This window comes from Aspergillus flavus, chromosome 3 (assembly GCF_009017415.1).
Source record: "Aspergillus flavus chromosome 3, complete sequence".
Classification (NCBI taxonomy): Eukaryota; Fungi; Ascomycota; class Eurotiomycetes; order Eurotiales; family Aspergillaceae; genus Aspergillus; species Aspergillus flavus.
The window spans coordinates 2375127-2399193 of record NC_092407.1 but is presented as its reverse complement, the minus strand read 5'-3'; the positions used below and the strand labels follow the sequence as shown (position 1 = coordinate 2399193).

The 24067-nt window shown below is 48.9% G+C and overlaps 10 protein-coding genes across 10 annotated transcripts; 6 read left to right on the top strand and 4 right to left on the bottom strand.

Annotated features, from left to right (window-relative positions):
* Positions 1 to 389: 389 nt before the first annotated feature.
* On the top strand, positions 390 to 2632 carry F9C07_2065723 (asparagine synthase; the record flags this gene model as incomplete). Its single annotated transcript, XM_071508707.1, has 7 exons — positions 390 to 415; positions 525 to 575; positions 669 to 670; positions 879 to 1036; positions 1098 to 2356; positions 2413 to 2517; positions 2590 to 2632. 7 exons carry the CDS (start codon positions 390 to 392, stop codon positions 2630 to 2632), a joined length of 1644 nt encoding a protein of 547 aa, XP_071365047.1.
* A 527-nt stretch (positions 2633 to 3159) lies between these two features.
* Positions 3160 to 4904, top strand: F9C07_2282029 (outer mitochondrial membrane protein porin). The gene is made up of 5 exons (XM_071510536.1): positions 3160 to 3356; positions 3446 to 3479; positions 3559 to 3647; positions 3721 to 4440; positions 4500 to 4904. The coding sequence occupies exons 1-5, from the start codon at positions 3309 to 3311 to the stop codon at positions 4647 to 4649; spliced, it is 1041 nt and encodes a 346-aa protein (XP_071365046.1). The 5' UTR covers positions 3160 to 3308; the 3' UTR covers positions 4650 to 4904.
* F9C07_2282028 (DnaJ domain protein) lies at positions 4905 to 7019 on the bottom strand. Its single transcript, XM_041290933.2, has 2 exons — positions 6051 to 7019; positions 4905 to 5903 (listed from the first exon to the last, which is right to left on the bottom strand). Exons 1-2 carry the CDS (start codon positions 6254 to 6256, stop codon positions 5216 to 5218), a joined length of 894 nt encoding a protein of 297 aa, XP_041144642.1. The 5' UTR covers positions 6257 to 7019; the 3' UTR covers positions 4905 to 5215.
* Positions 7020 to 8981, top strand: F9C07_2282027 (methionine aminopeptidase 2). The gene is made up of 7 exons (XM_041290942.2): positions 7020 to 7203; positions 7270 to 7401; positions 7475 to 8070; positions 8132 to 8395; positions 8451 to 8612; positions 8666 to 8752; positions 8813 to 8981. Exons 1-7 carry the CDS (start codon positions 7164 to 7166, stop codon positions 8867 to 8869), a joined length of 1338 nt encoding a protein of 445 aa, XP_041144641.1. The 5' UTR covers positions 7020 to 7163; the 3' UTR covers positions 8870 to 8981.
* On the top strand, positions 8982 to 10978 carry F9C07_2282026 (putative sphingolipid desaturase). Its single transcript, XM_041290941.2, has 3 exons — positions 8982 to 9447; positions 9514 to 9792; positions 9852 to 10978. Exons 1-3 carry the CDS (start codon positions 9244 to 9246, stop codon positions 10632 to 10634), a joined length of 1266 nt encoding a protein of 421 aa, XP_041144640.1. The 5' UTR covers positions 8982 to 9243; the 3' UTR covers positions 10635 to 10978.
* On the bottom strand, positions 10979 to 12853 carry F9C07_2282025 (VAMP-associated protein). Its single transcript, XM_041290911.2, has 7 exons — positions 12598 to 12853; positions 12462 to 12532; positions 12379 to 12401; positions 12250 to 12308; positions 12074 to 12189; positions 11919 to 12023; positions 10979 to 11855 (listed from the first exon to the last, which is right to left on the bottom strand). The coding sequence occupies exons 1-7, from the start codon at positions 12635 to 12637 to the stop codon at positions 11415 to 11417; spliced, it is 855 nt and encodes a 284-aa protein (XP_041144639.1). The 5' UTR covers positions 12638 to 12853; the 3' UTR covers positions 10979 to 11414.
* A 1096-nt stretch (positions 12854 to 13949) lies between these two features.
* On the top strand, positions 13950 to 15582 carry F9C07_2282024 (uncharacterized protein). Its single transcript, XM_071510535.1, has 3 exons — positions 13950 to 14356; positions 14427 to 14770; positions 14830 to 15582. Exons 1-3 carry the CDS (start codon positions 14272 to 14274, stop codon positions 15334 to 15336), a joined length of 936 nt encoding a protein of 311 aa, XP_071365045.1. The 5' UTR covers positions 13950 to 14271; the 3' UTR covers positions 15337 to 15582.
* Positions 15583 to 15662: 80 nt separating this feature from the next.
* Positions 15663 to 17721, top strand: F9C07_5032 (DNA repair and recombination protein radC; the record flags this gene model as incomplete). Its single annotated transcript, XM_071511298.1, has 6 exons — positions 15663 to 15670; positions 15736 to 16036; positions 16115 to 16201; positions 16267 to 16446; positions 16503 to 16680; positions 16733 to 17721. 6 exons carry the CDS (start codon positions 15663 to 15665, stop codon positions 17719 to 17721), a joined length of 1743 nt encoding a protein of 580 aa, XP_071365044.1.
* A 1200-nt stretch (positions 17722 to 18921) lies between these two features.
* Positions 18922 to 20818, bottom strand: F9C07_2230897 (uncharacterized protein; the record flags this gene model as incomplete). Its single annotated transcript, XM_071509873.1, has 7 exons — positions 18922 to 18983; positions 19069 to 19817; positions 19864 to 19912; positions 19970 to 20157; positions 20209 to 20473; positions 20537 to 20702; positions 20777 to 20818. The coding sequence occupies 7 exons, from the start codon at positions 20816 to 20818 to the stop codon at positions 18922 to 18924; spliced, it is 1521 nt and encodes a 506-aa protein (XP_071365043.1).
* Positions 20819 to 21503: 685 nt separating this feature from the next.
* On the bottom strand, positions 21504 to 23408 carry F9C07_5030 (putative amino acid transporter; the record flags this gene model as incomplete). The annotated part of the gene is made up of 5 exons (XM_041290909.2): positions 21504 to 21885; positions 21941 to 22145; positions 22198 to 22209; positions 22269 to 22428; positions 22476 to 23408. The coding sequence occupies 5 exons, from the start codon at positions 23406 to 23408 to the stop codon at positions 21504 to 21506; spliced, it is 1692 nt and encodes a 563-aa protein (XP_041144636.2).
* Between the last annotated feature and the right edge of the window lie 659 nt (positions 23409 to 24067).

The following is a 24067-nucleotide window of genomic DNA, read 5'->3' as shown; positions in this document are numbered from 1 at the left end:
GTCTGCCCCAGACGTGTGCAACTAATGATCCCCAATGCCTCCCATGGTACGAGTAGGTAGTACTGGTCAGTTTAGCAACGTACGAAGAAGGTAAAGAAAAAGGAGTACGGAGTAGTCATGGAATAATCAAGCTGTCATTGGAGGGCACCGATCCAGACCCAGAGCGGTTATCTTATCAGTGAGTCACGTTCGTCAAAAAAGATTGAATAAATTGTGGCCGAAATCGCCCCTCGATTCCGCCCCGCCGGAAATCGCATTTTAAAAAGTCACTCTTCCCCATACCCTATACTTTACCCGGCAAGCACGCGTGGCAATTCCTCTTCCCTCCCTTCTTCTCGTCGTCTTGCTGCTTGTCGCTTATTCTAGTGAGCCAATTGCTCGTCGTCATCATGTGTGGCATCTTCGCGTGTTATAAGTATGTCCCTACTGCTTCTGCTTGAACCTTGCCCCCCCCCGCGAAACCCTAGCAGCGGGTACGGGGTCATTTCCGGATCAAAGTTGCTAACGGTTGTTACCCTCGGCAGCCACCCTGATGTGCAAAAATTTAAGCCTACGGCTTTGCGCATGGCCAAGGCGTAAGTATTCCTCATCTTTTACTGGACAGCAAGATTGAGACTGATTTTGTTGCCAGCGTGCGCCATCGTGGACCCGATTGGAGTGAGTCATAGATGTGTAAGGGTTTGGTGAATACTATGCTGAGAAATCAACAGGCGGAAACTACATCGCTGATAAGACTAGTCAGTCAATCTCAACCCTACAAGGACTGTCCACCTGGAAACTAGGAGCTAACGCATCGCAGTCCTTGCACACGAGCGTCTGTGTATCGTCGGTGTCGGTATGTGCCCTGCCAAGCTTCGCAAGCGAGGTCTCCTGCTAAGACCTTTCAGACTCCGGTGCTCAGCCCCTTGTGAACGATGACGGTTCCCTCGCCCTGGCCGTCAACGGAGAGATCTATAACCACCGCATCATCAGAAAGAACCTTAAGAACCAATATGACTTCAAGACACATTCGGATTGCGAAGTTGTTATTCCGTTGGTACGTGCGAAAGGACCATTGTAGCCGTAAATAGTGAGGTTATGGAGGCTGACGAGTTTAGTACATGGAACATGGTCTTGATGCCCCTAAGCACCTTGACGGCATGTTCTCTTGGGTTCTTTATGACAGAAAGCAAGACCGTGTTGTTGCGGCACGCGATCCCATTGGTGTCACTAGCTTCTACATCGGCTGGTCTTCGGAGACCCCTGGAGCTATCTACTTCGCTTCGGAGCTGAAGTCCCTGCACCCAGTTTGCGATAAGATCGAGGCTTTCCCTCCTGGCCACATTTTCGACTCCAAGACCGGCTCTATGACTCGTTATTTCGAACCTAAGTGGTGGGACCCCACTAACGTCCCCACGACTCCTGTCGACCTTAAGGTTCTCCGTCACACCTTGGAGAAGTCTGTTCGGAAGCGTCTGATGGCTGAAGTTCCTTATGGTGTTCTGCTGTCCGGTGGTCTGGACTCCAGCTTGGTCGCCTCCATTGCTCAGCGTGAGACTTTGCGCATGCAGGAGGCTGCCAAGGTAGCCATCCAGAACCAGACTGGCTCATCCGATCTGGTTGGCATTGACGACAGCAACGAGCTCTCTACCGTCACCACATTCCAACAGCTGCATTCCTTCTCCATCGGTCTTCCTGGTGCTCCCGATACTGAGGCTGCCCTTGAGGTGGCCAAGTACCTTGGAACCAAGCACCACGCTTTCACCTTCACCGTTGAGGATGGTATCAATGCTCTTTCCGATGTCATCTACCACCTGGAGACTTATGATGTTACTACCATCCGTGCATCTACCCCCATGTATCTCCTCAGCCGCAAGATCAAGGCGATGGGTGTAAAGATGGTTCTGAGTGGTGAGGGAAGTGACGAGATCTTCGGTGGCTACCTCTACTTCCACGCTGCCCCTAACAAGGAGGAATTCCACAATGAGACTGTGAGACGAGTCAAGGCCCTGCACCTGGCAGATTGCCTTAGAGCGAACAAGTCGACTTCCGCTTGGGGTCTGGAAGCCCGTGTGCCTTTCTTGGATAAGAACTTCCTTGAGACTGCTATGGGTGTTGATCCTCAGGATAAGATGATCACTAAGGAGCGCATTGAAAAGTACATCCTGCGTAAAGCATTCGACACCACCGATGAGCCCGATGTCGAGCCATACCTTCCGGAGAAGATCCTCTGGCGCCAGAAGGAACAGTTTAGCGACGGCGTCGGCTACAGCTGGATCGACGGTCTGAAGGATCATGCTGAACTTCATGTCACCGATGAAATGATGAAGAACCCCAAGCCCGAGTGGGGCAACGATATCCCTGATACCAAGGAAGCGTATGTCCCTGCACCGTACAGAGTCATGAGTGAGACATAGGAACTGACCATAGCAGTTACTGGTACCGTATGATGTTCGATGAGCACTTCCCACCTTCCTGCGCATCTACCGTTGAGCGTTGGGTGCCAACATGGTCGAAACAGACCGACCCTAGTGGAAGGTAAGCCTGCAATGAGTCGCCTCTTTTTGATTGTTCGGTACCTCAAAGGCAGATGCTAACTTTTGACATCAGAGCTATTGCGACTCACAACGCCAAGTACGATCATGTTGAGTAAATGTTTAAATAATTATGCTTGCGATTTATGTCGGGTATTTGGGATAGACTCATGCATTATTAGAGACGTGTCTCAAAAAGTGTTTTTTTTCCGCCCCAGACAGCGCAGAGGGTTATGAAGTCCCTTTCAAAAACGCTCTTGTTCCCTCAAGCTCTTGTATAATCATGCCTTCTTTCAGGTTAGGGCTCTCAAAATAGACCAGGTTGTAGCTCTATCATAGATAAAATATTTGTATTTTCTTCTTAGAGTGGTTTCAGGGACCGGGGCCAATGCCCGTCACCACGAACCATGGTGTATGCTTCCATGCAGTTGACGTGGTTCACTGGGAAGGTGAAGAAGTAATCATTACAGTTTGAGCTTATTGGGAAGGTGTGTACCACTGCGGAGTATCATTGGATAAAACTTCCAATGGAGTGTCTGGTTGCAGATGACGGCATAGCCGCCCTAGGCATCAACATCACGGGACTTAGCGGCTTTTACCGGCAACCGAGCAACAGCCAATCAGGGAGAGCGGCTTTTCCCGTGGTTTCCTTGTTGTTTGGGACTCAACCTTCAACCTCGCTTTTCCCCATCGCTTTCCTCCCTTCTTCTCCCCTCACCGTTTCCGTCCCCCTTCAACCTTTATATTACCTTTACGATACCCACGTTATCGTTAACCACTCCTCTCACATTCATAATGTCTGCTCCTGCTTCTTTCTCTGACATCGCCAAGGCGGCCAACGATGTATGCTCTTGTGGCTTCCTTTGTTTTGCAAAAATCGACAACAAACAGCTTACCGGGAAGGATTTTCGTGCTAACATTCTGCGCAATAGCTCCTTAACAAGGATTTCTACCACACCAGCGCTGGTATGTGTGCTTGCCATTAGACCTACAATTGATGGTCAGAAGACTTTTCGCGCGCAACCAAGCTAACTTGTTTATTTAGCCAGCCTTGAGGTTAAGTCCAAGGCTCCCAATGGCGTCACCTTCAACGTGAAGGGCAAGAACGCCCACGAGGGTCCCATCGCTGGCTCTGTAAGTTCCAGAGCTTGCATACTATGAGTCGTCTCGATTCACAGGACACGGCGCTAACCGATTAATCATATAGCTCGAGGCCAAGTACGTCGACAAGCCTACTGGTAAAGGCCCCAAAAGACGCAAACGTCCCATACGCAAACCACCCGATTCCAATTTCCCAGTGCTGCGAGACACTCGGTCCATGTTTGCATTTTCATGCGGCCAAGTCCTGTCTCACAATATCAAAATCTTTCTTTCATCCAGAATTAGCCATCATGCAGTCTTGCTAATATTGTGTCCCCGCCCAGGCCTCACCCTCACCCAGGCATGGACCACTGCCAACGCCCTCGACACCAAGCTCGAGCTCGACAACAACATTGCCAACGGTCTCAAGGCCGAGATCCTCACCCAGTACCAGCCTTCCAAGCAGTCCAAGGGTGCTAAGGTCAACCTTCACTTCAAGCAGCCCAACCTGCACGCCCGTGCCTTCTTCGACCTCCTGAACGGCCCCTCCGCCAACTTCGACGCTGTCCTTGGCCACGAGGGCTTCCTCGTTGGTGCTGAGGGTGGCTACGACGTCCAGAAGGCTGCCATCACCAAGTACTCCGCTGCCATTGGCTACAGCGTTCCCCAGTACTCCGCTGCCATCACCGCTAGCAACAACCTGTCCGTCTTCGCTGCCAGCTACTACCACCGCGTCAACGCTCAGGTTGAGGCTGGTGCTAAGGCTACCTGGGACTCCAAGACCGGCAACTCTGTCGGCCTTGAGGTTGCCAGCAAGTACAGACTCGACCCCTCTTCCTTCGCCAAGGTATGCGAATCTTCTTACGTCTACATGAGGTGAAACAGCGCTAATTGATGACAAAATAGGCCAAGATCAACGACCGTGGTGTCGCCGCTCTGGCTTACAACGTTCTGCTCCGCCCTGGTGTCACCCTTGGCCTTGGTGCTTCCTTCGATACCCAGAACCTGAACCAGGCTGCCCACAAGGTCGGTGCCAGCTTCACCTTCGAGGCTTAAACGAGTCTCTCTGTACTATCTCTCCACGCCTTAAATACCGTGTTCCGCTAGCTTGAGGATAGCAATTGTGAATAATATTAGACTTTTTCTATCTCTGGTTGCTTTCTAGATGCCATATAGCTGCATTCGGAATGGGTGCATATATATGAGGCTTCACGGATATGCTGGGAATGGGCGAGTGTTATAAAATGCCAACCATACTAATCGTGTACCGTATCTATCCATGATCAATGTATATCAGTTACCACCGAGCCTTCCTCAATCGTAGAGCAAATGTCAAGTTATTTGACAAGCCCGTTCTGCTATGACGGATCTGGTGACCGTTAGTCGAACCAAAGTCGGTAAGCACGGGCTGCATTATGCCCCATCCACCTCAACGGGCATACTAAGACTCGAGATCCATGAAAGGGGAAGGGAAACACAGCTGCGGGGAAGCCACGCCGTGCACGACTCAATCTGAGGGTATATAGTCTATTGAAAAGTCACCTCCCTAGCTCCTAAGATTACTGTACATAAGGAATTAGGAAGACAACAGTTTCTATACTAAACCATAGGATACCTGCGATTCATTCTTCTTTCCGCCGAGCAGGTTTATTACCCTTAGCCTTCGGACTCCGTTCCCCAGGCCAACCGATGAGACCCGTCATAGACCCAGCGCCCACCAGGATGCCGCAAACGATAATAAAGCGCACAGCAAAATCCCCGCGACTCCCAATATACTGATTATTCAGCTCCGCACCCATCTCCTTCGACCGCCTCTCCTTCCGTCTCGCATCCTCAGCTGACTGCGTCTTATAATGCCCCGGCGCATTGAAGTGATTCACGGGGTTTCGATAAATAAACGCTGTAGGATCATGCTCGCTCCAGCCGCCCGCAGCTGAAGACGACGACGCTCCTCCAGGAGCCTTCCTATTCCCGTACCCCCCGTGCGCATAGAAACTGGGCGGCGGTCCGCGGAACTGCCCCCGGCGTTTACTCAGTCCACTAGCTGGCCGCGATCCAGCGTATGATGCCCCCTTTGTGTGCAGGTTTGCGCTGTAGCTACTGTAGCTGCCCATAGGGTGTTGGCCGGGGTTTGCGGTGCTGTGTGTTGAGTGGTGGGCTATGATTCCGTGTTCGCGGTCGTAGGCGGCACGTTTGGTGTGGTTGCTGAGGGTTTCGTAGGCGGAGGAGATTCGGGCGAAGCGTGAGGAGGCTTTTGGGTCGTTGCGATTGCGGTCTGGGTGGTGGCGGAGGGAGAGGGCGTAGAATTTTCTGGTTCAGGAATTTCTTGTTAGTCTTTTTCTTTGGTATTCGCGGAATAGTGATTGAGGACGGCGTGTAAATGAATTTGACGTTGCCTATGTATATGTATATATGTCTGAGGCCAGGAAAACTGTTAGTGTGGAGGGGTATTCGCACTTTTTGATCTCGGCTGGTGACGCCGTTATCGGTACTTCGAGGATTTCATAGTGGCTCGGTTCACGGCTCGTTGCGCGTCTAATTGGCGACGTCGAGAATGAAGCTGTATTGGTGTACAATGTGGGATAGGTATGGTTCCAATGTTGCGTGTGCAGATGCGTGGTCCGGAGTCGAATGCCGGGGGTCCTCACGCGAGGAAATAACATGTCTTTGGACGTGCCTGTGTTGTCATTCGATCCTGAAAGTGAAAGATAGGGGTGGTTTTCACTTGGAGGGGAGGGCACGGGTAACGGGGAGGTGGAATAATAGGTAGTTGGTTGGATTGGATATAGATTGGGAGCGGAAGTATGGGAGGAAGAGAGGAAATTCCGCCGCTCATCGGGGGTGCTGCGTCATCGGTTGATTTAAATCGGTGTTATCTGATAATCTAACTTTAGTCAATCTATAAGAAGGGGCTAAGGTGTGTATATCCATTTACATAGAATTGTGCACAGGCTAATCCGGCGTGTAATTGCTATTGATATGTTTATCATTTCCTTCCTTTAACTAAATTTACTGTTGAACTTGTCTACCTACTATCTTGATGCATTGTTGATGGTATAATACCATGTCTCGTCCATGTATTTTGGACGTTGATAAGGAAAACGCAGGGTTTCCTCAGCACTACTGTCACTGATAGCTTCAAATAACTGGATCAAATAAAAGACATACATACATCCAACATACACATGTATAAGTAAATGTATCATAGAGTTAGTATAAAAACCAGCTGTGCACGCGACCATTTGGTATTGAGTCTGGAACCAAACCAATACCAGTTACACGACAGAGTAAGCCATTTTGATCAACGCAGAGTGCTCTATTACATCAATATTGGAAAACTAGGTAGTACCTACTTACGGAAGGAGTAATTCCTCCACAGTTCTACGGTGGCGAAGGTGTATCTAAGTATGCCTGGTTAGATAATAGGGAAGAAGGCAGTATGTCTTGGCATTGGTAAATACCGAATGCAGCCGCTCCCCTCTTTTTTTTCCGCCGTCAGATTTCTCTGCCCATCCAACCCAGGTTTTTGCACTCCGCCAACGGATTTTCTTGTGCCAAATCCTCTTCACAATGGCTGCTCAGGCTAGCGAGGATCTGCAGAAGCTTGACCGTAGGTGCTTACCCCATTCTTGCATTGTCGATCACACTTGAACTGATAAGATATGTCCTGTCCCAGTAAACGGCCAGGGCGGTGCCGCTAAAGCGGACGCCCCTACCGCGGGTCAGGCAGAAGCCGGAGAGGCAGAGGACGACTCGGATGATGACGCTGATGAAGGAAACGCTGCTCCCGAAGGCGGGGCCAACGGAGGTGCGCCAAACCAAGCAAGATATCCCCGACCAAGAAATACAGAACCCCGCTGACCACAACCGGTGATGTATAGCCGCCAAGAAAAAGAAGAAGCGCAAGTCTAAGAAGAAGAAGAAGGGCGGTGCTAAGGTTCAGAGCGAGCCCCCGCGGGTCCCTCTTTCTCAGCTCTTCGCCGGCAAGCAGTACCCTGAGGGCGAGATCGTCGAGTACAAAGATGATAATCTGTACCGCACGACCAACGAAGAAAAGCGTTATCTCGACCGCATGAACAATGATTTTTTGCAGGAGTATCGTCAGGGTGCTGAGGTGCACCGTCAGGTCCGTCAGTATGCGCAGAAGACTATCAAGCCGGGCCAGACCTTGACGGAGATTGCTGAGGGCATCGAGGAATCAGTGCGTGCTTTGACTGGCCACCAGGGTCTTGAGGAAGGTGACAACCTCAAGGGTGGTATGGGTTTCCCCTGTGGTCTGAGCATCAACCATTGTGCCGCTCACTACACACCTAATGCGGGCAACAAGATGGTGCTGCAGCAGGGAGACGTGATGAAGGTCGACTTCGGCGCGCACATCAACGGCCGCATCGTCGACAGTGCTTTTACTGTGGCTTTCGACCCAGTTTATGACCCCCTACTTGAGGCCGTTAAGGATGCTACCAATACTGGAATTCGCGTATGCTTCTATGCCTCCAACTTCCTAAGTTTATGGAACTTTTACTGATGACCGTATGTAGGAAGCGGGTATTGACGTCCGCATGAGCGATATTGGTGCCGCCATCCAAGAGGCCATGGAAAGTTATGAAGTTGAACTCAACGGGACCATGCATCCCGTGAAGTGTATTAGGAACCTCAACGGTCACAACATTGACCAGCACGTCATCCACGGAGGCAAGAGTGTTCCGATTGTGAAGGGTGGTGACCAGACCAAGATGGAGGAAGGTGAAGTTTTCGCCATTGAGACCTTCGGTAGTACCGGAAAGGGCTACGTGCGAGAAGACGTAAGTGTGCTACTGGCCAATATTGTGAGTCTAGACAGAGCTAACTTGCTGACAGATGGAAACCTCCCATTACGCTTTGGTTCCTAATGCCTCTCCGGTGCCTCTGCGTCTCTCTTCGGCCAAGAATCTGTTGAATGTGATCAACAAGAACTTCGGCACTTTGCCCTTCTGCCGTCGTTATCTTGACCGACTTGGACAGGATAAATATCTTCTTGGAGTAAGACGATAAGCTCTCTAGGTCTTCGGAATTATATGCTAACATATTCGTAGTTGAACAACCTGGTTTCGTCCGGAATAGTCCAGGACTACCCACCACTTTGCGATATCAAGGGCTCTTACACTGCCCAATATGAACACGTAAGACCGAACCACATCACTGTACCTGAAATTTTGAATTCAGACTAACCGACCATGCAGACTATTGTCCTTCGGCCTAACGTTAAGGAAGTGATTAGTCGTGGAGACGATTACTGAGCTAGGGCGTTTGCCTGGACGTTGTATATTGTTACTTTGCTTATAGCATTATGAGATCAAGAAAACCCCAATGATAGCAATAGAAATGGTCATGAACAATACTCGTTACACACTGGAATCAACCCATGGATCTAGGATGTCAAACCATAATTCCTGAATAGGCAAGGCGGTAGATCGGACCAGTCATAACCATCCATGGCGCCGGGAGGCCCCACGTGGAAACAATCCACTCCGACTCACGTTGTCGTTGCAATTAATCAGAAGACTCGGATCGTCGCTTGCCATTGCCTCCCCTTCTTTCTCTCCTTCTCTACCCGTTCTCGACCCATGGCGTAAATATACCATCTTTCCTTCTCCTATCCCGCCCCCCAATCATGCCCTCCGCCGTCGTGACCACCGATAGTCCGCATCTCCGCGTGTCCGCCGCGAAGAACAAGGATCTCGATGCACAGAATGACCAGCGGTCGGTTCGAATTCCACCGTCAGAGTCGTCTATAGTCGAGGACCAATTCTTTTGGACATATACGGAAGAGCCTCACCGTTCAAGACGGCAAGCGATTATCAAAGCCCATCCAGAGGTGTGTTCAACGCCTTTCACCGCTTCATCTCATGCACCGCTAATCTCATGGGTTCGCTATTATCAGGTTACCAAGCTCTGTGGTTATGAGCCTCTCACTAAATATGTGGTGTTTGGTGTTGTCTCCCTCCAGATATGCTGTGCATATCTACTCCGGGACACCTCGATGCTGTCCTGGCGGTTTCTTGCAACCGCATACTTGATCGGAGCAACTGCCAATCAGAACCTCTTCCTCGCTATCCATGAGATTTCTCATAACCTGGCCTTCCGGTCCCCAATGGGTAATCGTCTGTTGGCGATTTTTGCCAATCTCCCTATTGGGGTGCCTTACAGTGCTGCGTTCCGGGTATGTCCTGCAGGATATAACAACCGGGAAGACACTCGTCACTGACAATTAATAACTAGCCCTACCACCTAACGCATCATAAATCCCTTGGTGTTGCAGGCCTCGATACCGATCTTCCGACTGCTGTTGAGGCCTTCCTCCTTGACTCCCTCCTCGGCAAGGCCTTCTTCTGCACTTTTCAGATCCTCTTCTACGCCCTCCGGCCTATGTTCATCTACAGCCCGCCCTTCACCTACATCCACACTCTGAACCTCGCCGTCCAACTCTCCTTCGACTACGCACTCGTCAAATTCTGCGGCGGCTCACTACAGCCCTTCTTCTACCTCATTCTCAGCTCATTCCTCGCCGGCTCGCTCCATCCATGCGCTGGCCACTTCATCGCAGAACATTATTTCTTCTCCAAAGTCGATCACGGAACAGAGTCCATCACAGAGCAGAAGACGAAATCCACCGAAAAGAAACAGCCCCATCCCTTGGATAACCTCCCTCCCCCGGAGACATACTCCTACTATGGGCCCCTCAACATCCTGACTTACAACGTAGGTCTGCATAATGAACATCACGATTTCCCCGCGATCCCTTGGACAAGATTACCTGCGCTCCATCGCATCGCGAGCGAGTTTTACGAGCCGCTGCCTTCTCATCGTTCCTGGGTGTGGGTTATCTGGACGTTTATTCTGGACAAGAATGTCGGGATGTGGTGTCGGGTTAAGAGAGCCCAGGGGGGCCGGCTTGTCGGTGGTGGCGGGAAGTCCGGACGTAGCGGAGAGACTATCTCGGCTGAGTCGGCTGGGCCGGAGGAAAATGAAGATGGGTGGAAGGAGAGTGAACTTCAAAACTGATCTGTATATGTACTATTGCTGTTTTTACTTATTAGGTTATGGATACTGTTGATGATTCTATAATAGAGATGATCCCTTTCACTCCAGAGTATGTATTTCTACGGCCGCTTTATACGAACTTAGATTGTTAAGATCAACAACCACCAGAGGCCTAGTAACACTCATTCCTGAATTATTACACATGATTAATACTACCCGACACCAGACAGTGGACATACACAAAGTCATACTGGCTTGCCACATTAATCGCGGCGAGTATATCATGTCTGTATTGACTAAAGCAATACTAGCAATACTTAACAAGGCTTGAGCTTCAATGAGGCAAGTAAAATTTACTACGTATGATACAACATCGGAGGACTCGTATAATCGGAAATTGTTTTTTTTAATATTTGTTTCTATTGCTGTTCTGTGCTTCCATTTTGGCCGTCATGATCGAACATAAGAAATCGAAGAAAGTAATAGAGGAACAATAGAAAAGAAAGGGGAAAGAGAAGAAGAGAAAAGAGAAAGAGAAAGGGTAATGGAAAAGTATAGTAAAAGAAAAAGAAAAAAAAGTTAAAAGGCAAAGGCAGACAAGAGGTATGAATAAGATAACAGCGGTGTAGAGTGCAACTGGGAAAATAACGATATAACGGAGTGTTGAGGCTAGGAACGATGCCACGGAAGCAACTCAAAGGGAATACGAAGTACAGTTCATCTGTAACAAAATAGTTGAAACATGGGGGGTAAAAGTGAAACTAGTAAGAAAAGAGAAGATAAAGAGGGAAAGATCGGCGACTAGAAGAAAAAGTACGCAATCAAGAAACTTAGCAGGCACAAACCAGCCACCATTTGCACCGGTACTCCGGCCTCGACGGATTGAGCGTGCTGTTGTTGCAACGCCGGCGCAGCTGATTTTTCGGTCTCGCCGCCGATCTTCCTTTGCCTCAAGCCCTGGTCTGCCAGCCTGTCTTTCAGATTCTGAATCTGCGCCTTAGCCTCGGCAAGCTGTGCACTTAGGTCTTCACCCGAGGTTGGAATAGCGCTTGCAATGGCTGCCTTAGCAGAGGAGATCTTGGATTCATTCGTCTGTGGGGTAGCGATGTCCCGCTTATCGCTGAAATCTGGCGGTGGGATTGGTGACGTGTCGTTGGCGACTTTGCTGGCAGCTCCTACAGCAGGGGTCTGAAAGTTTGCAGCGGGAGAAGTATAGGCAGGGGGTTCATCATCCGGCACATTCTAAATAAGCGATTAGTCCTGTGGTGACCTGTGCGAAAGGCTGGGCGATAGTGTGAAACGTACAACACCGTTTGTATCTCCCTGCTCGGCGGCTGGGGAGTCCTCGGCAGATAACCAGTTCACGCGGATCTTGCGCTCCTGGATTGAAGCCTTGGAAGCCTTTTCAAACTATGAGACCGTTAGGAGGTTGATCTGTAAATATCAATCGAGAGACGTACGATAGAAGTGACGTTTGCAAACTCCATATCACGAGTTACCGCGACAGTTTGGACGAGGAACTTGTCCTTGCATTTGGCATCCGGGGCAGGCTCGTCTTTCATGGCCTGTAGCAACACTTTATAATAGTTAGACATTATGAGGTTTCCGAAATCACAGGTTTAGATTGCGAACCCACCTTGGACATCAACGCTCTTTCCGGGTTCTATCCGTCCCGAGTTGGGGCGGACACAGTAGCTGATCCATGTTAGTAAACACCAGAATCACTGCAGGCAGAGATGACGTGGGGAAAAGAGCGACTGCGTACTGTTTCGGGGCGGTCGTTTTAACCTAGTACCGAGCAACTCTTAGTGTGCGATCGAGATCTCAAGGGAGTGTCCTTCCGCATACCTTGAAAACAACAGGCTCCTGATTTTCATTATTGAGATGTAGGATCTGGCAGACTTCACGATTGAAGGGGCCTGCGACCAAACCATTTAGTCCCGAGTCAATGACGGATGAGCCCAATCCCGAGAGGTATACTCACGCTTGAAGGCCAACTCGGGCGGCTCGAGCATGATAGACATTTTGGAGGCACAAGACACAAGTGCGCAGGCAGACACAAGGAGGGTTGGGACTGATAAATGGTTCCGGGCAAGAGAGAATAAATGTATGCGTGGTAGGGCAGCCGATGAGGCCAAAGAAGCTGGACAACAGATGACTTTAGGTAGGAGGCTGAGAGATGACCAATGTAGTTAGTCTGGTCAGGTAGGAAGTAGTTCGATGGTGATGCTGCTGATTTATTATTCAGGCGCAATACTCGAGTTGTCGCAACGACGCCAATTGGCCCCCGGCCGCGCTGACTCAGCCAGACCGCGGGTGGAAGTCAGGTGATGTCATCACGGACTATTTATCCTCTTTTCTAGATCCTTGTCTTGTACCGAATCCTCTGCTTACTATCTATGAGCGCCTTGCATTATGGACTGTGTTATTCCTCTATACCCGTGGTTGTTCTGAACAACGTGCTTTACACACAACTGAAGCAATGGCAAGAGGGGAAATCATCCGATTCCCCCTTTTCTTTTGTCTTTCTCGAAAGTCTGGCCCTATCCCTCGGGATCCACTCATTGACATCCTCGGACCCTAAAAATATGACCCAAATCTTCCTAGTTGGTATTCGATACATGTGACGGATGTTTTGCATAAATGATGATCTGCTCCATACTCCGTATTACTCTCCTCTCTCTGCGCCTAATGCTATGGTCAATGCGTACGGGTCACCATACTCTCTAGGGAAGCCATAGCGAGCTCCCTTTGGCATTAGTGTTCTAGTTGCCTACGTCTGCTGACTGACCGCTCATCAGCATTGTATCTCCGAAGAATGGGATGTCAAGGTGTTTTTCATGAAGCCAGATACCAACCTCAATATGATATTGGGACTCACCGCTACTAGAATGCATAGTACTGCTTCTTGACTTTGAGTTTGATATTCTACAGATGCAGAAATTAAACTCTTTGGACCCTGTCACATTCCCCACTATATGTGGACTACGATATCTGGGACACTACGTACTATAGCTTGATCAGTTTTGAGTTAATCTTCGATACGAGAAGGGCTGGGGACATACCCTTGTTAGCCGTAGCAATGCCTAACTTGCCAGCTTTGTAGATTAGGTTCTGCTTCATAAGTATCCTTAGTTCTTTAAATGGTCTCAGCCATTACACTACAGCTGTATTCTGCCATGACGAGATCCTCGTATGGTGATGAGCTCCTTTAGTACGAGAGACGGTAGTTATAGCCAGCACCATAAATGTAAACTAATATCCATCGACTTGGCTTGTAAGAAGATATCCATATATATAGGTGGTACTCCAGATAGGTCAACAATGGTATTGTGGTATGTATGTACAAACAGTACCGTATCGGCGGTGATTAATAACAGTCAACCGGTTCCGATAAGTACGTCACTTGAACACCTTTCTTTAGCTTTAACCCCAAACATCAATTTGGTAGCTCTCACAAAAACCTCATTATCCCCTCTTTCTCTTGAGATTCTGAGCATATCAAGTTGTTCTTTTCCACCCATACATCAGCACGCTACAGAACGACTACCTTGTAGTACCTTGTTCTACCCCACTTCCTCTCCAAACGATCCCATCCATACTCAATCCCACATCGAACCTCTCTACATCTCTCTACATTTCCTGTCGCAACACTACCATGGCTCCCTCAGACTTGGACCAGCTCATTGAAATGGGCTTTGATAAGGAACGGGCCGAGTTGGCTGTTACCAAGAGCGGTGGCCGTAGGTGTTCCGACATACTACCACTGGTTGTGCTCTGGGTGTTCACTAACAACAAGCTTTTCTTCCTCAGTCCAGGGTGCTTTGGAATGGCTCGAAGCGAATCAAGACAAATCTTTAGAGGAGATAAAGGCTGAGTCCAAGAATGATGATGAGGAAGAGGGCCCCCAGCTCCAACCGGGCGAGGAAGCTAGGAGCCTGGTCTGCAATGAATGTGGAAAGAAATTTCGAAGCCATGCACAAGCGGAATTCCATGCCTCCAAGTCTCAACATGTTGATTTCTCGGAATCTACGGAGGAACTCAAGCCTCTCACGGAGGAAGAAAAGAAGGCAAAACTCGAAGACCTCAGACAGAAGCTGGCAGCGAAGCGATCGGTGCAGTCTGTGCAGGATAAGATTGACCAGAAGAGAAATGAAGTAAATGCGATACCCTTTACTACATTTGAGGGAGTATCTACTAATCACTTTGCGACTAGGAAATCCGGCGAAAGAGCACGAAAGAATCCCAAGACGCGAAAGAGGAGCTCCAGAGGAAGCAAATGATGAAGGAAGCAGAGAAGAAGAAACAGGAAAAGCTGGCAGACATCGAAGCGAAACGACGTGTCAAGGCGAAGATTGAAGCTGATAAAGAAGAGCGGCGACGGAAGGCTGAGCGGGAGCGCGCAGAACGAGCGGGTGTAGCGCCTTCAGCTGAACCAGCTTCTGCTCCATCTGCCACAAGCTCGGGCCCTTCCACATCGAAGCCCGCATCTGCCTACACCGAAACTCGTCTGAGATTTCAAACCCCTAAGGGAAACATTCTGAAGACGCTTCCTGTCACGACCACGCTGTTCGAGGTTGCTGCGGCTCTCAAACAGGAAGATGGCATTGACGTTCAGAGCTTCTTGCAGACCTTCCCAAGAAAGGTATTTGATTCTGAATACTACGGGGAGTCACTAAAGGACCTTGGCCTTACACCCAGTGCAAGCCTCGTAGTCCAGTGAGTGGGTCTTGTTGGAGGTATCGGCCACAGACAGGAGTAAAGATTCATTGAGAATTAGGAATAGCAAGAAGAACATTGATACCACTAGAAAATTTATCTAACTAACTATAGCCAAGGTTGGGTCTGTTTCGATGGGTCTGTTTCCCGACAATAGTAGCTATATATGAAAAATCACGTGGTATCGCGACTGTCGGATTCCGTCACGCGTCGAGCAGCTCAGTTGACCTCTGTCTATCTTCATTACCCCCCACTGTGTACGCCACGCGCATCGGTGTATACCAATGATACCCTTTCTTAACTAGTGTAACATTTATATATCTTTTAATAATGCCCGCGTGAGCCACCCCAGTGTGCTACGCTACCGCTGCTATTAATCCCGATCTAAGCTAACGCGTCTTAGTGTTGGCGACCAACATCGAGGCAATCCGACATGCATCATGATGCCCAACACGACAGACACTACATCAGCAAACCCCTTTGAGGAACGTCCTCGCCGCATGAATGAGTATACAGCTCGGGAGATCGCCACACTGCAAGCACGGCTCGATAAGAAATTAGGCCCCGAATACATCTCCTCTAGGCCAGGCGCCGCGGGACAGAGAGTCCATTATCTGGCTGCAGACAAATGCATTAACCTAGCCAACGAGGTCTTTGGTTTCAATGGGTGGTCAAGTTCGATACAACAAATTCAGATCGATTTCGTATGTTCTATTGATAGGAGCATATCTATGTTGCGTGTGCCCGAGATCGGACAGCTGATAAATCCCTCGTTGTAACAGGTTGACGAGAGCCCAAATACGGGGAAGATTAGCTTGGGCTTGTCAGTTGTAGTGAGGGTGACTCTAAAGGATGGGACCTACCATGAGGTATACTTTTGCGTGAATGATATGCTCCGATGTGCCCAAACGCTAACCACTTTGGACGACGTTAGGATATCGGGTACGGCCACATTGAGAACTGTAAAGGGAAAGCTGCGGCTTTCGAAAAAGCAAAGAAAGAAGGAACCACAGATGCCCTAAAGCGTACATTGAGGAACTTCGGCAACGTCCTGGGCAATTGCATTTATGATAAGGATTACGTATCGAAAGTGACGAAAGTGAAGACAGCGCCTGTATGTGTTTCTACGGCATATTACTCGACTAGACTCAGGTACTAACATGCTCCCAGGCAAGATGGGACGTGGATGACCTTCACCGACACCCTGATTTCGCACCCATCAAGAAAGAACCAGTTCAACAGAAGCCGATGCAGGAGGATGATGATCTCCCTCCTCGCCCGACTGATGCGGGAAAGAACAACAGTAACTCAGCCGATACTGCCTTTGATGCTGATGGAGAGTTCGGAAGTACGTAACGATAAATCAAGCTACCTTGCATGCATTTCACTAACGATCGCAGGTGATTTATTTGACGAAGCGGACTTTGGAGTCGCCGCAACTGGAAACCCAGATGAAATAGTAATAGACCCAGATACCCAAAGATTTCAGCAGCCACCAACACCTCTGAACCGTCAAAATGGCCCAGCCCCGTACAGGGGCCCTCAACAGCATAACCCCTTAGCCGCTGCAAGACCCCATTCCGCCATTGCCACACCATCCAAACCAGAAAGACCGCCGAACCAGGCAGCTGCCGCTAGACAGATACCACCTCCTGCTCTGAATGGCAGACCAAACCCTGCTGCACCCGCCCACAACCCGCAACACAACCTTCCAAGCGGAAGAATACCACCAGCTCAACCAAGACCTAATCAAGACACAGCCATGCCCGGTGCAAGTGGTCAGATGCCCATCAAACGGGAACAAGTTCCTAATCCCAACGACCCCGGAACCCAGGACATGCTCCCACCAGGAAGCTCACCGATGCCATCTGCCTCATTCTTCTCAGCTCGAGCAGTCGATCTCCTACGTGACAACCCACAAGCAAACGCAGCCCCGGCATTCGACCCCCATGCAGAAAGCCCATCCATCCGCAAGACAGCTGGCGTCGACCACAGTAAGAGCGTCCCGATTTCCAAACCCATGCTTGCCAGCGTATCCCCCGCCGCCAACAATACCCGTGACTTCGTCAACCCTTCTCAAGATATGCATCGGAAAATCGGCGCTCCTAGCGGAATAGGCAGTCCCATGAATCGAGGCCAGACAACCTCATCTTACCGCCCATTAACAAGACCGAACATCGACCCCAAGAATGCTGTGAATACTACAGCTGCAAACCGGGGCGTCGGGCCACAAAATCTAAATGGGAAACGACCTCCCCTAAGTGATGTGACTAATGCATCCACTTTGGGCGGCAGCGGGCCTGCTCCCATTGGTGGTGCGATAGACCCTAAGAGGCCGAAAATCAACGACGGGCCTCTTCCACACCAACAGCAACAACATCCGCAATAGGACTCCTAGCGGATTTAGTATAGTTACACGGCAACATAAATAATAGCCATGCTTACGGGGAGATCGTCCACTCATTGCATCGTTAGAGGTCATCTCATCGGTAGTTCAAGACATGGCGTTCAGGATTGGGGTACGGGTAAAGGAGCTCCGGGTTAAATGTAATGAATGTTCTTGATGAATGTTATTTTTGTTATATTCTCTTCACTCCAGCTTAAAGCATCCAAGACGTGCCTCCTTAGGCAGTTGTGTGACTGGATTGTCTACGGACACTACACAGCTTGTACTATACATACTCTGTCAAAAAGCCATAAGCATGGATGCTGCCTGGAGTTTTATGGGGCTTCAAACGATAAATAAGAAATAAGGAACCGAAGAAGAACTGCCTTGAATTTCAGCTGGTGGGGACCATTCCATCGTCGTCATCAAGCATTCACTGTCTAACTAGAATAACAGGAGAATCGAGCACATGGGGTCAACGAGTTAGACTGAGGGCAAAGGCCTTTTCAGAGAAGCAAACCGACCAGGGGCTGCGAAGTATACTTACTTCAAGCAACTAAGATTACTGGTCATTCCTCGAGAGATCTTTATCTCAACGGATGGGTTTGTTTTCCTCACGAATAGCATAGATCGAAGCTTGAAGGCCACCCAAGGCTTGCCCAGTCGATCGAGTCACTGGGGTTTTATTCTCCTTTGGCGCGTGTACTGACTGCTGCAACTGATCATCCGGTGCACCTGTTTTTCGAATCATCTTGTTTACTGGGCCTGTATGTAGAAGTGTCTGTTGAGTATCGCCAAGAGGGTGGGATGACTCTAGAACAGGGTCCTCATGTCCTCCAAACCCCGGGATCTTCAAGTTTGGCAGTGCTGGTGTTTTCCTCGGGATATTGAACTTGACTTGAGTGCTGCTTGACTCTAAAAGGCTGCAATCTCAGTAGCTGCTGCCATATATTAAAAATGAGGGAAAGGAATTTGCCATACCGCTTACTTGACGTCTGCCAGGAAGTATGTGATCACCAAATATGTGAGTTTCCTTGGGCTGTACTGCAGCCTGATTCTCACGCTGGCCTGGTAGCAGATGATTCCCAAATATATGGCAGGAATGTACCGTGTATGACACGGATCTAGCTCGTGTTCGAGTGGGGGTGGGTGACATATCGGGTCTGCTTGGAATGAACGAGGCCGCTGTCCCATTAAGGCGGCTTAGTAGACTAGGACTATTTCGACTTTTTGAGACAGGTAAAGCGCTCCTTGCTTCAGTAGGACTTTTAGTTGAAGGTTCTAAGTGTGTTGGAGTTAGCCTAGGTGTGCGATGAAAACTTTGGAGTTTTGCCTCGAGTTCTGCTTTACATTCCTCCAAGCTTTCACGATGCTTGTCCGAGAGTGAGGTTGACGCCATTAGCTTACAGAGCATTTCTATATCACGTTGGAATTTGTCGCAGGCTCCATCTTCATCAGCTTGAGTAGTAGCCGAGCTTTTCTCCTCAAAGGCTGTACTCTTTAAGGGCTCTTCACATTCAGGCCTCTGGACGATAGGGGACGACGTGCTTCCGGGGGTGTTTGTTAAGCTCTGCATAAATTCTAGACCCTCCAGCTCTTGGAGCGAAGGGCTCATTATCAGGTTGTCGTCTCTCATAAAAGAGTCCTTTGTGGGTGGTGTACTGCTCAAATCAAGAAGAGATTCCTCTGGAGTTTTGAGAACGGATTCCGAAGCAGACTGATCCTTCCTTGTAGTTTTGGAGATAACGATAGTAGATTCTGCGTTTTCGCTGAGGTTGTCTTTAATGACTCGATCAGCAGTGACTTGGGCAGCGCTGAGTTGTGGCTCTGGATTCTCATGGGGCGCTATTGTCAGGGTAGTCACTGATGCTGGTTCATCATGACTGGCCACAGCTTTAGTGTTTGACAGAAGGGCCTTTTGTGTGGTAATGGGTTGTTCCATTCGGTTTTCGCGAGGTGAAGCCGTTGAAGGAGCACTAGGGAGGTTAGATTCATTCTGGGTAGTAGCAGGTGCGGTCTCTGAGACCCTCTGGAGTAATTTTCTGGCTTCTTCTAGAAAACACTCAGGAGGGCTAAGAAGCCTTGGTAAGTTGACAGTGCTGATGGATGTCAGAAAGTGGAAACTGGAATTAGCCTATGACTTACATTGGTCGTCTAGTTTTGACAACAGTAGATACTTGACTCCTTTCGTCACCTAAATTGTGGGCAATGGTTAGTCGCGTGGTATATAATTGTGCGAGTAACTACTTACTTCCTCTGTTCTTCCCAAACTGATACGGTGGCTGATTCTGCGCCTGTTTCCCGCGACCTTTCCCGTAAGGATCGCTGTTATTTATTTCTAGAGCTGGGTCTAGTGATGCCTTGCGGGCGCCAGAAGCTTGTTGTACGTGATGCCCTGGCTTAGAAGCAGAAGCACGGTTGGAAGTACCGGAAGGAAGTCTTCTCAGGATTAATTTTGTCCATCCAATATATAACTTAATGGAAACATACCTGACAGTTACAGCTCTGATATCGCCACGGCCTCTCGTGCCAGCTATACCGCCACCTCGACCTCGTGATCTAGAACCCCTAGTAGACGCTGAGAGCAAAGCTTCTGATGGTTTAGGATAGTCGTCCGTCGCCTTTAAAGACCTGCCGCTGTCATAACTGCCAGATCCGTGCAAAGCGGCTCTCAGTTGAAGACGGTGACTTTGACCATTTAGGAGCTCATCGAGATTCTCTAAATCATCAGTGTCTCCTAGCTTTTGGAACACGTCTTTCAGTTCGATCAGCAAGAGCGGTGGTAGGCGCGTGGGTGTGTGGCAATACGGTCACTTACTCTTCCACTCGGTGAGCTGTTGCCGGTTCTGCTCAGCTAAACGCTGAGCCTCTGTCCCCGGCTGATTCGACAGTCGAGTGGCTTCGATATCTTCTAAGCGGGCCTTTTTTACCTTCCTGCTATCTGTGGTAGAGATGTGTTCACGCCTGGCGGTTCCCAGATCTTCCTATTGTTGATAAATGAGATGAGTATGGGTGATATGATCGCTGCATAAACACAAGAATTCACAGATAAACTTACCATCTGGAGCCGGCTAAGACGCTCCTTTTTGTCCTGATCCATGTTTACGAACAGGTATTGACAATGCAAGCAAGAAAGTGATACAATATGTAAACAGAGGCAGATACAGATACAGAATTGAAGAAAATGAGGGGTAATAGAATCCCCAGTGAATGATTTAGGAGCAAGAGCAAGAAGCAGAGAAATGAAGTGAATGTATGTGATGAGAGACAGTGTTATCTGAGTTGCAAAGGAAAGAGGCATATAGCAAAGAACGTTATGAACATGTAGAGGAATACAAAAAATAGAAAGCGAGAGTGGGAGGGTGAAGAGGAAAAGCGAAAGGATGTTGGGGAGAAAGGAAAGAGTTGAATTGTTTTGAGCTACTGACAAAAAGTTCAATGCAAACGCAGAGTGAAACGGGAAAGAGTGAAGTCCCGTGAAGCAAAAAACATGCATACCGTTTGTTTTGGACAATATATTCCTTGTTACAATACACATTGCTTGCTTTCCCTAGTACAAGCCTTGAACGTAAAAGTACACCGTATATGCTGAATGCTGGAAACATCTATTTACACCAGCCCAAAGAAGGGTATGAACAGAAAAGTCTATTATCTTTTTGAGCGAAGACCTAGAATAAGTGTGGGAGGTCAGGCTTAGTGGTAGCCTGGCTAAGCACTGCAAGTACCTACACCGCCCTCGTCTATGATGGTAAGGATCCAGGATCAGTATTTCGTTTCAAAAGGTCCTAGTTTAGAGTCTTCAACTTACTTCTGATCATTTTCGCAATTGCTTGCAGTAGGCTAACACCCATGACGGTTATCCCAAAGACAATGCACAAATATGCGGGGATCTTGGCCTTTCGAGAGGCATTGCTTAGCTTGATATAGCACAGAGGAGGAAAGATGTATGCAAGAGCGGCGGCACTTGTTGCCCCGATGAGTTCGAATACCGCTCCAAGGTCGCAGGTAATCAAAGCCATGGTCATGGCTGACACAACCAGCGCCGACGTGAAAATAATATGCCGATTCATGTTGAAGGGCTCATCCGAAAAGTAATAGGTTGTCATGACTTCACGGCATACAAAAGCCTCCAATGGCAAAGTCGTGAGCATGTTCAAGCCAAGGCAACTTCTAACGTCAGCTCACCTGGAAATTTGCTAGGCTTATGTAGTGCTATACTTACAACCGTGCTACATTGACGATAATATTATCAGATGGGAAGTTATTGAGCACGTTTCCTTGAGTTTGGGAACCAAAGAAAAGAAACCCCGAGATGCCCATAGTCAGGCACATCGCGAGTGACACTCCGGTGGAGTAGTGGGTCACCCTCGCAAAGCGATCCAAAGTCGGCTTCTTCAGAGAACCATATATGAGGAGGCTGTTGTGGTCTTTGGTACAGTCAGTCTTTAAGCGGGATTCGATAGACTTATAACTACATACGGCAGACAAATGCTATGAAAAATTAGTAAAGAGATTGATGCTTCAGGTATCATACGCTGTTTGAGACCTACCGAAAGATATCACTCCAACAGCCTGGAAGAAGCCGGAATTAACAATCATCAGGCTTTTCACTTCTCCTCGGGATTCCGAGGGGACACGGAACCCCTGTGTTAGCACAGCGACCAGAATGACCACCATACTCAGTAACGCTAAAGTAGACGCTTTGGCCAGCTGTATGATTGTCAGATTTAGCTATTGCAACTCCGAGAAGAACATACCTTGGCAATATCCCGATATAGTGACAATGGGTAAGAAATACCCAGGACAAGAAGGACTATTACTGCTCGTCTGTCGGTAAGAAGCCACAGAAACGACATATCTCGAAGTGAAGGGAACAATGAGCCGAGCACGTGCGGAATGGTGTCGCCAACAATGATACAGAATGCAATCATGCCGCCGAAAGCAAATGCCCACTGAGCAATGGATATAGCAATGAGGCCACTTTTCCCGAAACAGTGCTGCATAGTTGCCTGGTATGAATCCGCGCCGCTCAATTTGGAGTTGATCACTATCAATCGAATGGTCCAGTCTACTGCGACTGTAAGCGCAACCAAAAGTGTTAAGCCCATCAGCATTCCTGCCTGCCGCAGTGCATAAGGCTGCCCGATGATACCAGCTCCTATGATACTGTTCGCCATATTCATGAAGGCCATTCGCATTCCACTCCTCGGCCTTGCATTCTCAAGGTGCTCTTCGGGGAAAAAGTCGTCGGATGTTGCAAGAGTGACACTCGGCGCTTCTATATCTGTCAGAAGGGGGACCGTCTGCCCTGTGGCACTCCTTCCTGACCGAGTATTGTCCCCGCGGGCGTAGTCTTCCCCCTCTAGCCACGAGTCTCCCGAGTGTCGAGGATAGCCATTCGATCGATGCTCGTCGTCTGTGTCGTCGTCCAGGTCAAATCTAACGCGATTTAAGGTGCGGGGAGCCCGCCGTTGGCCTTCGGCCACCGGTTGAGCGAACGAGGACTGTCGCTGGTGCTGTGTTTCATCGGATAAGGTGGGAGGAGAGATCGGGGAATGGGGAGTTGTATCAAAAGGGGTTAACGCATCGCGCTCCTCACTGGGGGACTCTGGAAGTAAGGACTGAGACTCCAGCCTGTCAATTCCATTCTGGTCAGCCAGGAGCAGGTCTTGAGCTTCATCCCTGGGCATTGCTGCTTGCGAGACTTCTTGTCATCATATATTCACATGGATGATGCTTTGGGACAGGTAATCATGCGAGCTTCACGTGAGATCCTTATCGATAAGCAACGTTACTTAGTGCCACTTATTTATAGCCGCTACCCAATCAACGTGATTCTCCAAGGGTCAATAGACCGTCAATAGACAATAGAATAAGTTAAGATTACTTGGTATTTCCTGCATATGCGAATTAAATTGTTACATTCTGCTTGAATTTGATGGAAGTAGCTACGAGGTTAGTCTTTCTCTCCTTCTTCTTTTCTCGTATTATTGTATCCTAGTGCTTTCCTTTCGGAATGTAATAAAATACTGTTGTGGAATTTAGTAAGTGCCGTTAAAGTATAGTTCAAGCTAGTAGATCCCGCCAACAGACTACGCAGGCTTTATTTATACAATTTGCATTACTACCATGTCAGGTGTTTCCACCTCAGGAATCTAGTCTTAAGGTAGTAACCTACACGCTACCATTTCAGTAATGCATGGCTACGTTCCGACAATGGGGGTTACAGACCACACTAGAAGGGGCGCCTAAAATGGCATACACGGTCGACTTGGAGTCGAATACCTTCAATTCTCCCAAACTTGACTTATATCTTACCCTGCGTGCCTCAGTCGAAATACTCATCCCT

Coding starts and splice junctions, on each gene's coding strand:
- F9C07_2282027 (XM_041290942.2), top strand. CDS start 7,164: ATGGCTGCTCAGGCTAGCGAGGATCTGCAGAAGCTTGACC. Junction 7,204..7,269: donor GGATCTGCAGAAGCTTGACC/GTAGGTGCTTAC, acceptor GTCCTGTCCCAG/TAAACGGCCAGGGCGGTGCC. Junction 7,402..7,474: donor CGAAGGCGGGGCCAACGGAG/GTGCGCCAAACC, acceptor GGTGATGTATAG/CCGCCAAGAAAAAGAAGAAG.
- F9C07_2282024 (XM_071510535.1), top strand. CDS start 14,272: ATGGCTCCCTCAGACTTGGACCAGCTCATTGAAATGGGCTTTGATAAG. Junction 14,357..14,426: donor TGTTACCAAGAGCGGTGGCC/GTAGGTGTTCCG, acceptor TTTCTTCCTCAG/TCCAGGGTGCTTTGGAATGG. Junction 14,771..14,829: donor TTGACCAGAAGAGAAATGAA/GTAAATGCGATA, acceptor CTTTGCGACTAG/GAAATCCGGCGAAAGAGCAC.
- F9C07_2282026 (XM_041290941.2), top strand. CDS start 9,244: ATGCCCTCCGCCGTCGTGACCACCGATAGTCCGCATCTCCGCGTGTCC. Junction 9,448..9,513: donor TTATCAAAGCCCATCCAGAG/GTGTGTTCAACG, acceptor CGCTATTATCAG/GTTACCAAGCTCTGTGGTTA. Junction 9,793..9,851: donor CTTACAGTGCTGCGTTCCGG/GTATGTCCTGCA, acceptor ATTAATAACTAG/CCCTACCACCTAACGCATCA.
- F9C07_2282025 (XM_041290911.2), bottom strand. CDS start 12,637: ATGTCTATCATGCTCGAGCCGCCCGAGTTGGCCTTCAAGC. Junction 12,402..12,461: donor AGGAGCCTGTTGTTTTCAAG/GTATGCGGAAGG, acceptor GCTCGGTACTAG/GTTAAAACGACCGCCCCGAA. Junction 12,309..12,378: donor AAAACGACCGCCCCGAAACA/GTACGCAGTCGC, acceptor AACATGGATCAG/CTACTGTGTCCGCCCCAACT.
- F9C07_2282029 (XM_071510536.1), top strand. CDS start 3,309: ATGTCTGCTCCTGCTTCTTTCTCTGACATCGCCAAGGCGGCCAACGAT. Junction 3,648..3,720: donor AGGGTCCCATCGCTGGCTCT/GTAAGTTCCAGA, acceptor TTAATCATATAG/CTCGAGGCCAAGTACGTCGA. Junction 4,441..4,499: donor ACCCCTCTTCCTTCGCCAAG/GTATGCGAATCT, acceptor ATGACAAAATAG/GCCAAGATCAACGACCGTGG.
- F9C07_2282028 (XM_041290933.2), bottom strand. CDS start 6,256: ATGTTATTTCCTCGCGTGAGGACCCCCGGCATTCGACTCCGGACCACG. Junction 5,904..6,050: donor TCACCAGCCGAGATCAAAAA/GTGCGAATACCC, acceptor TTCCTGAACCAG/AAAATTCTACGCCCTCTCCC.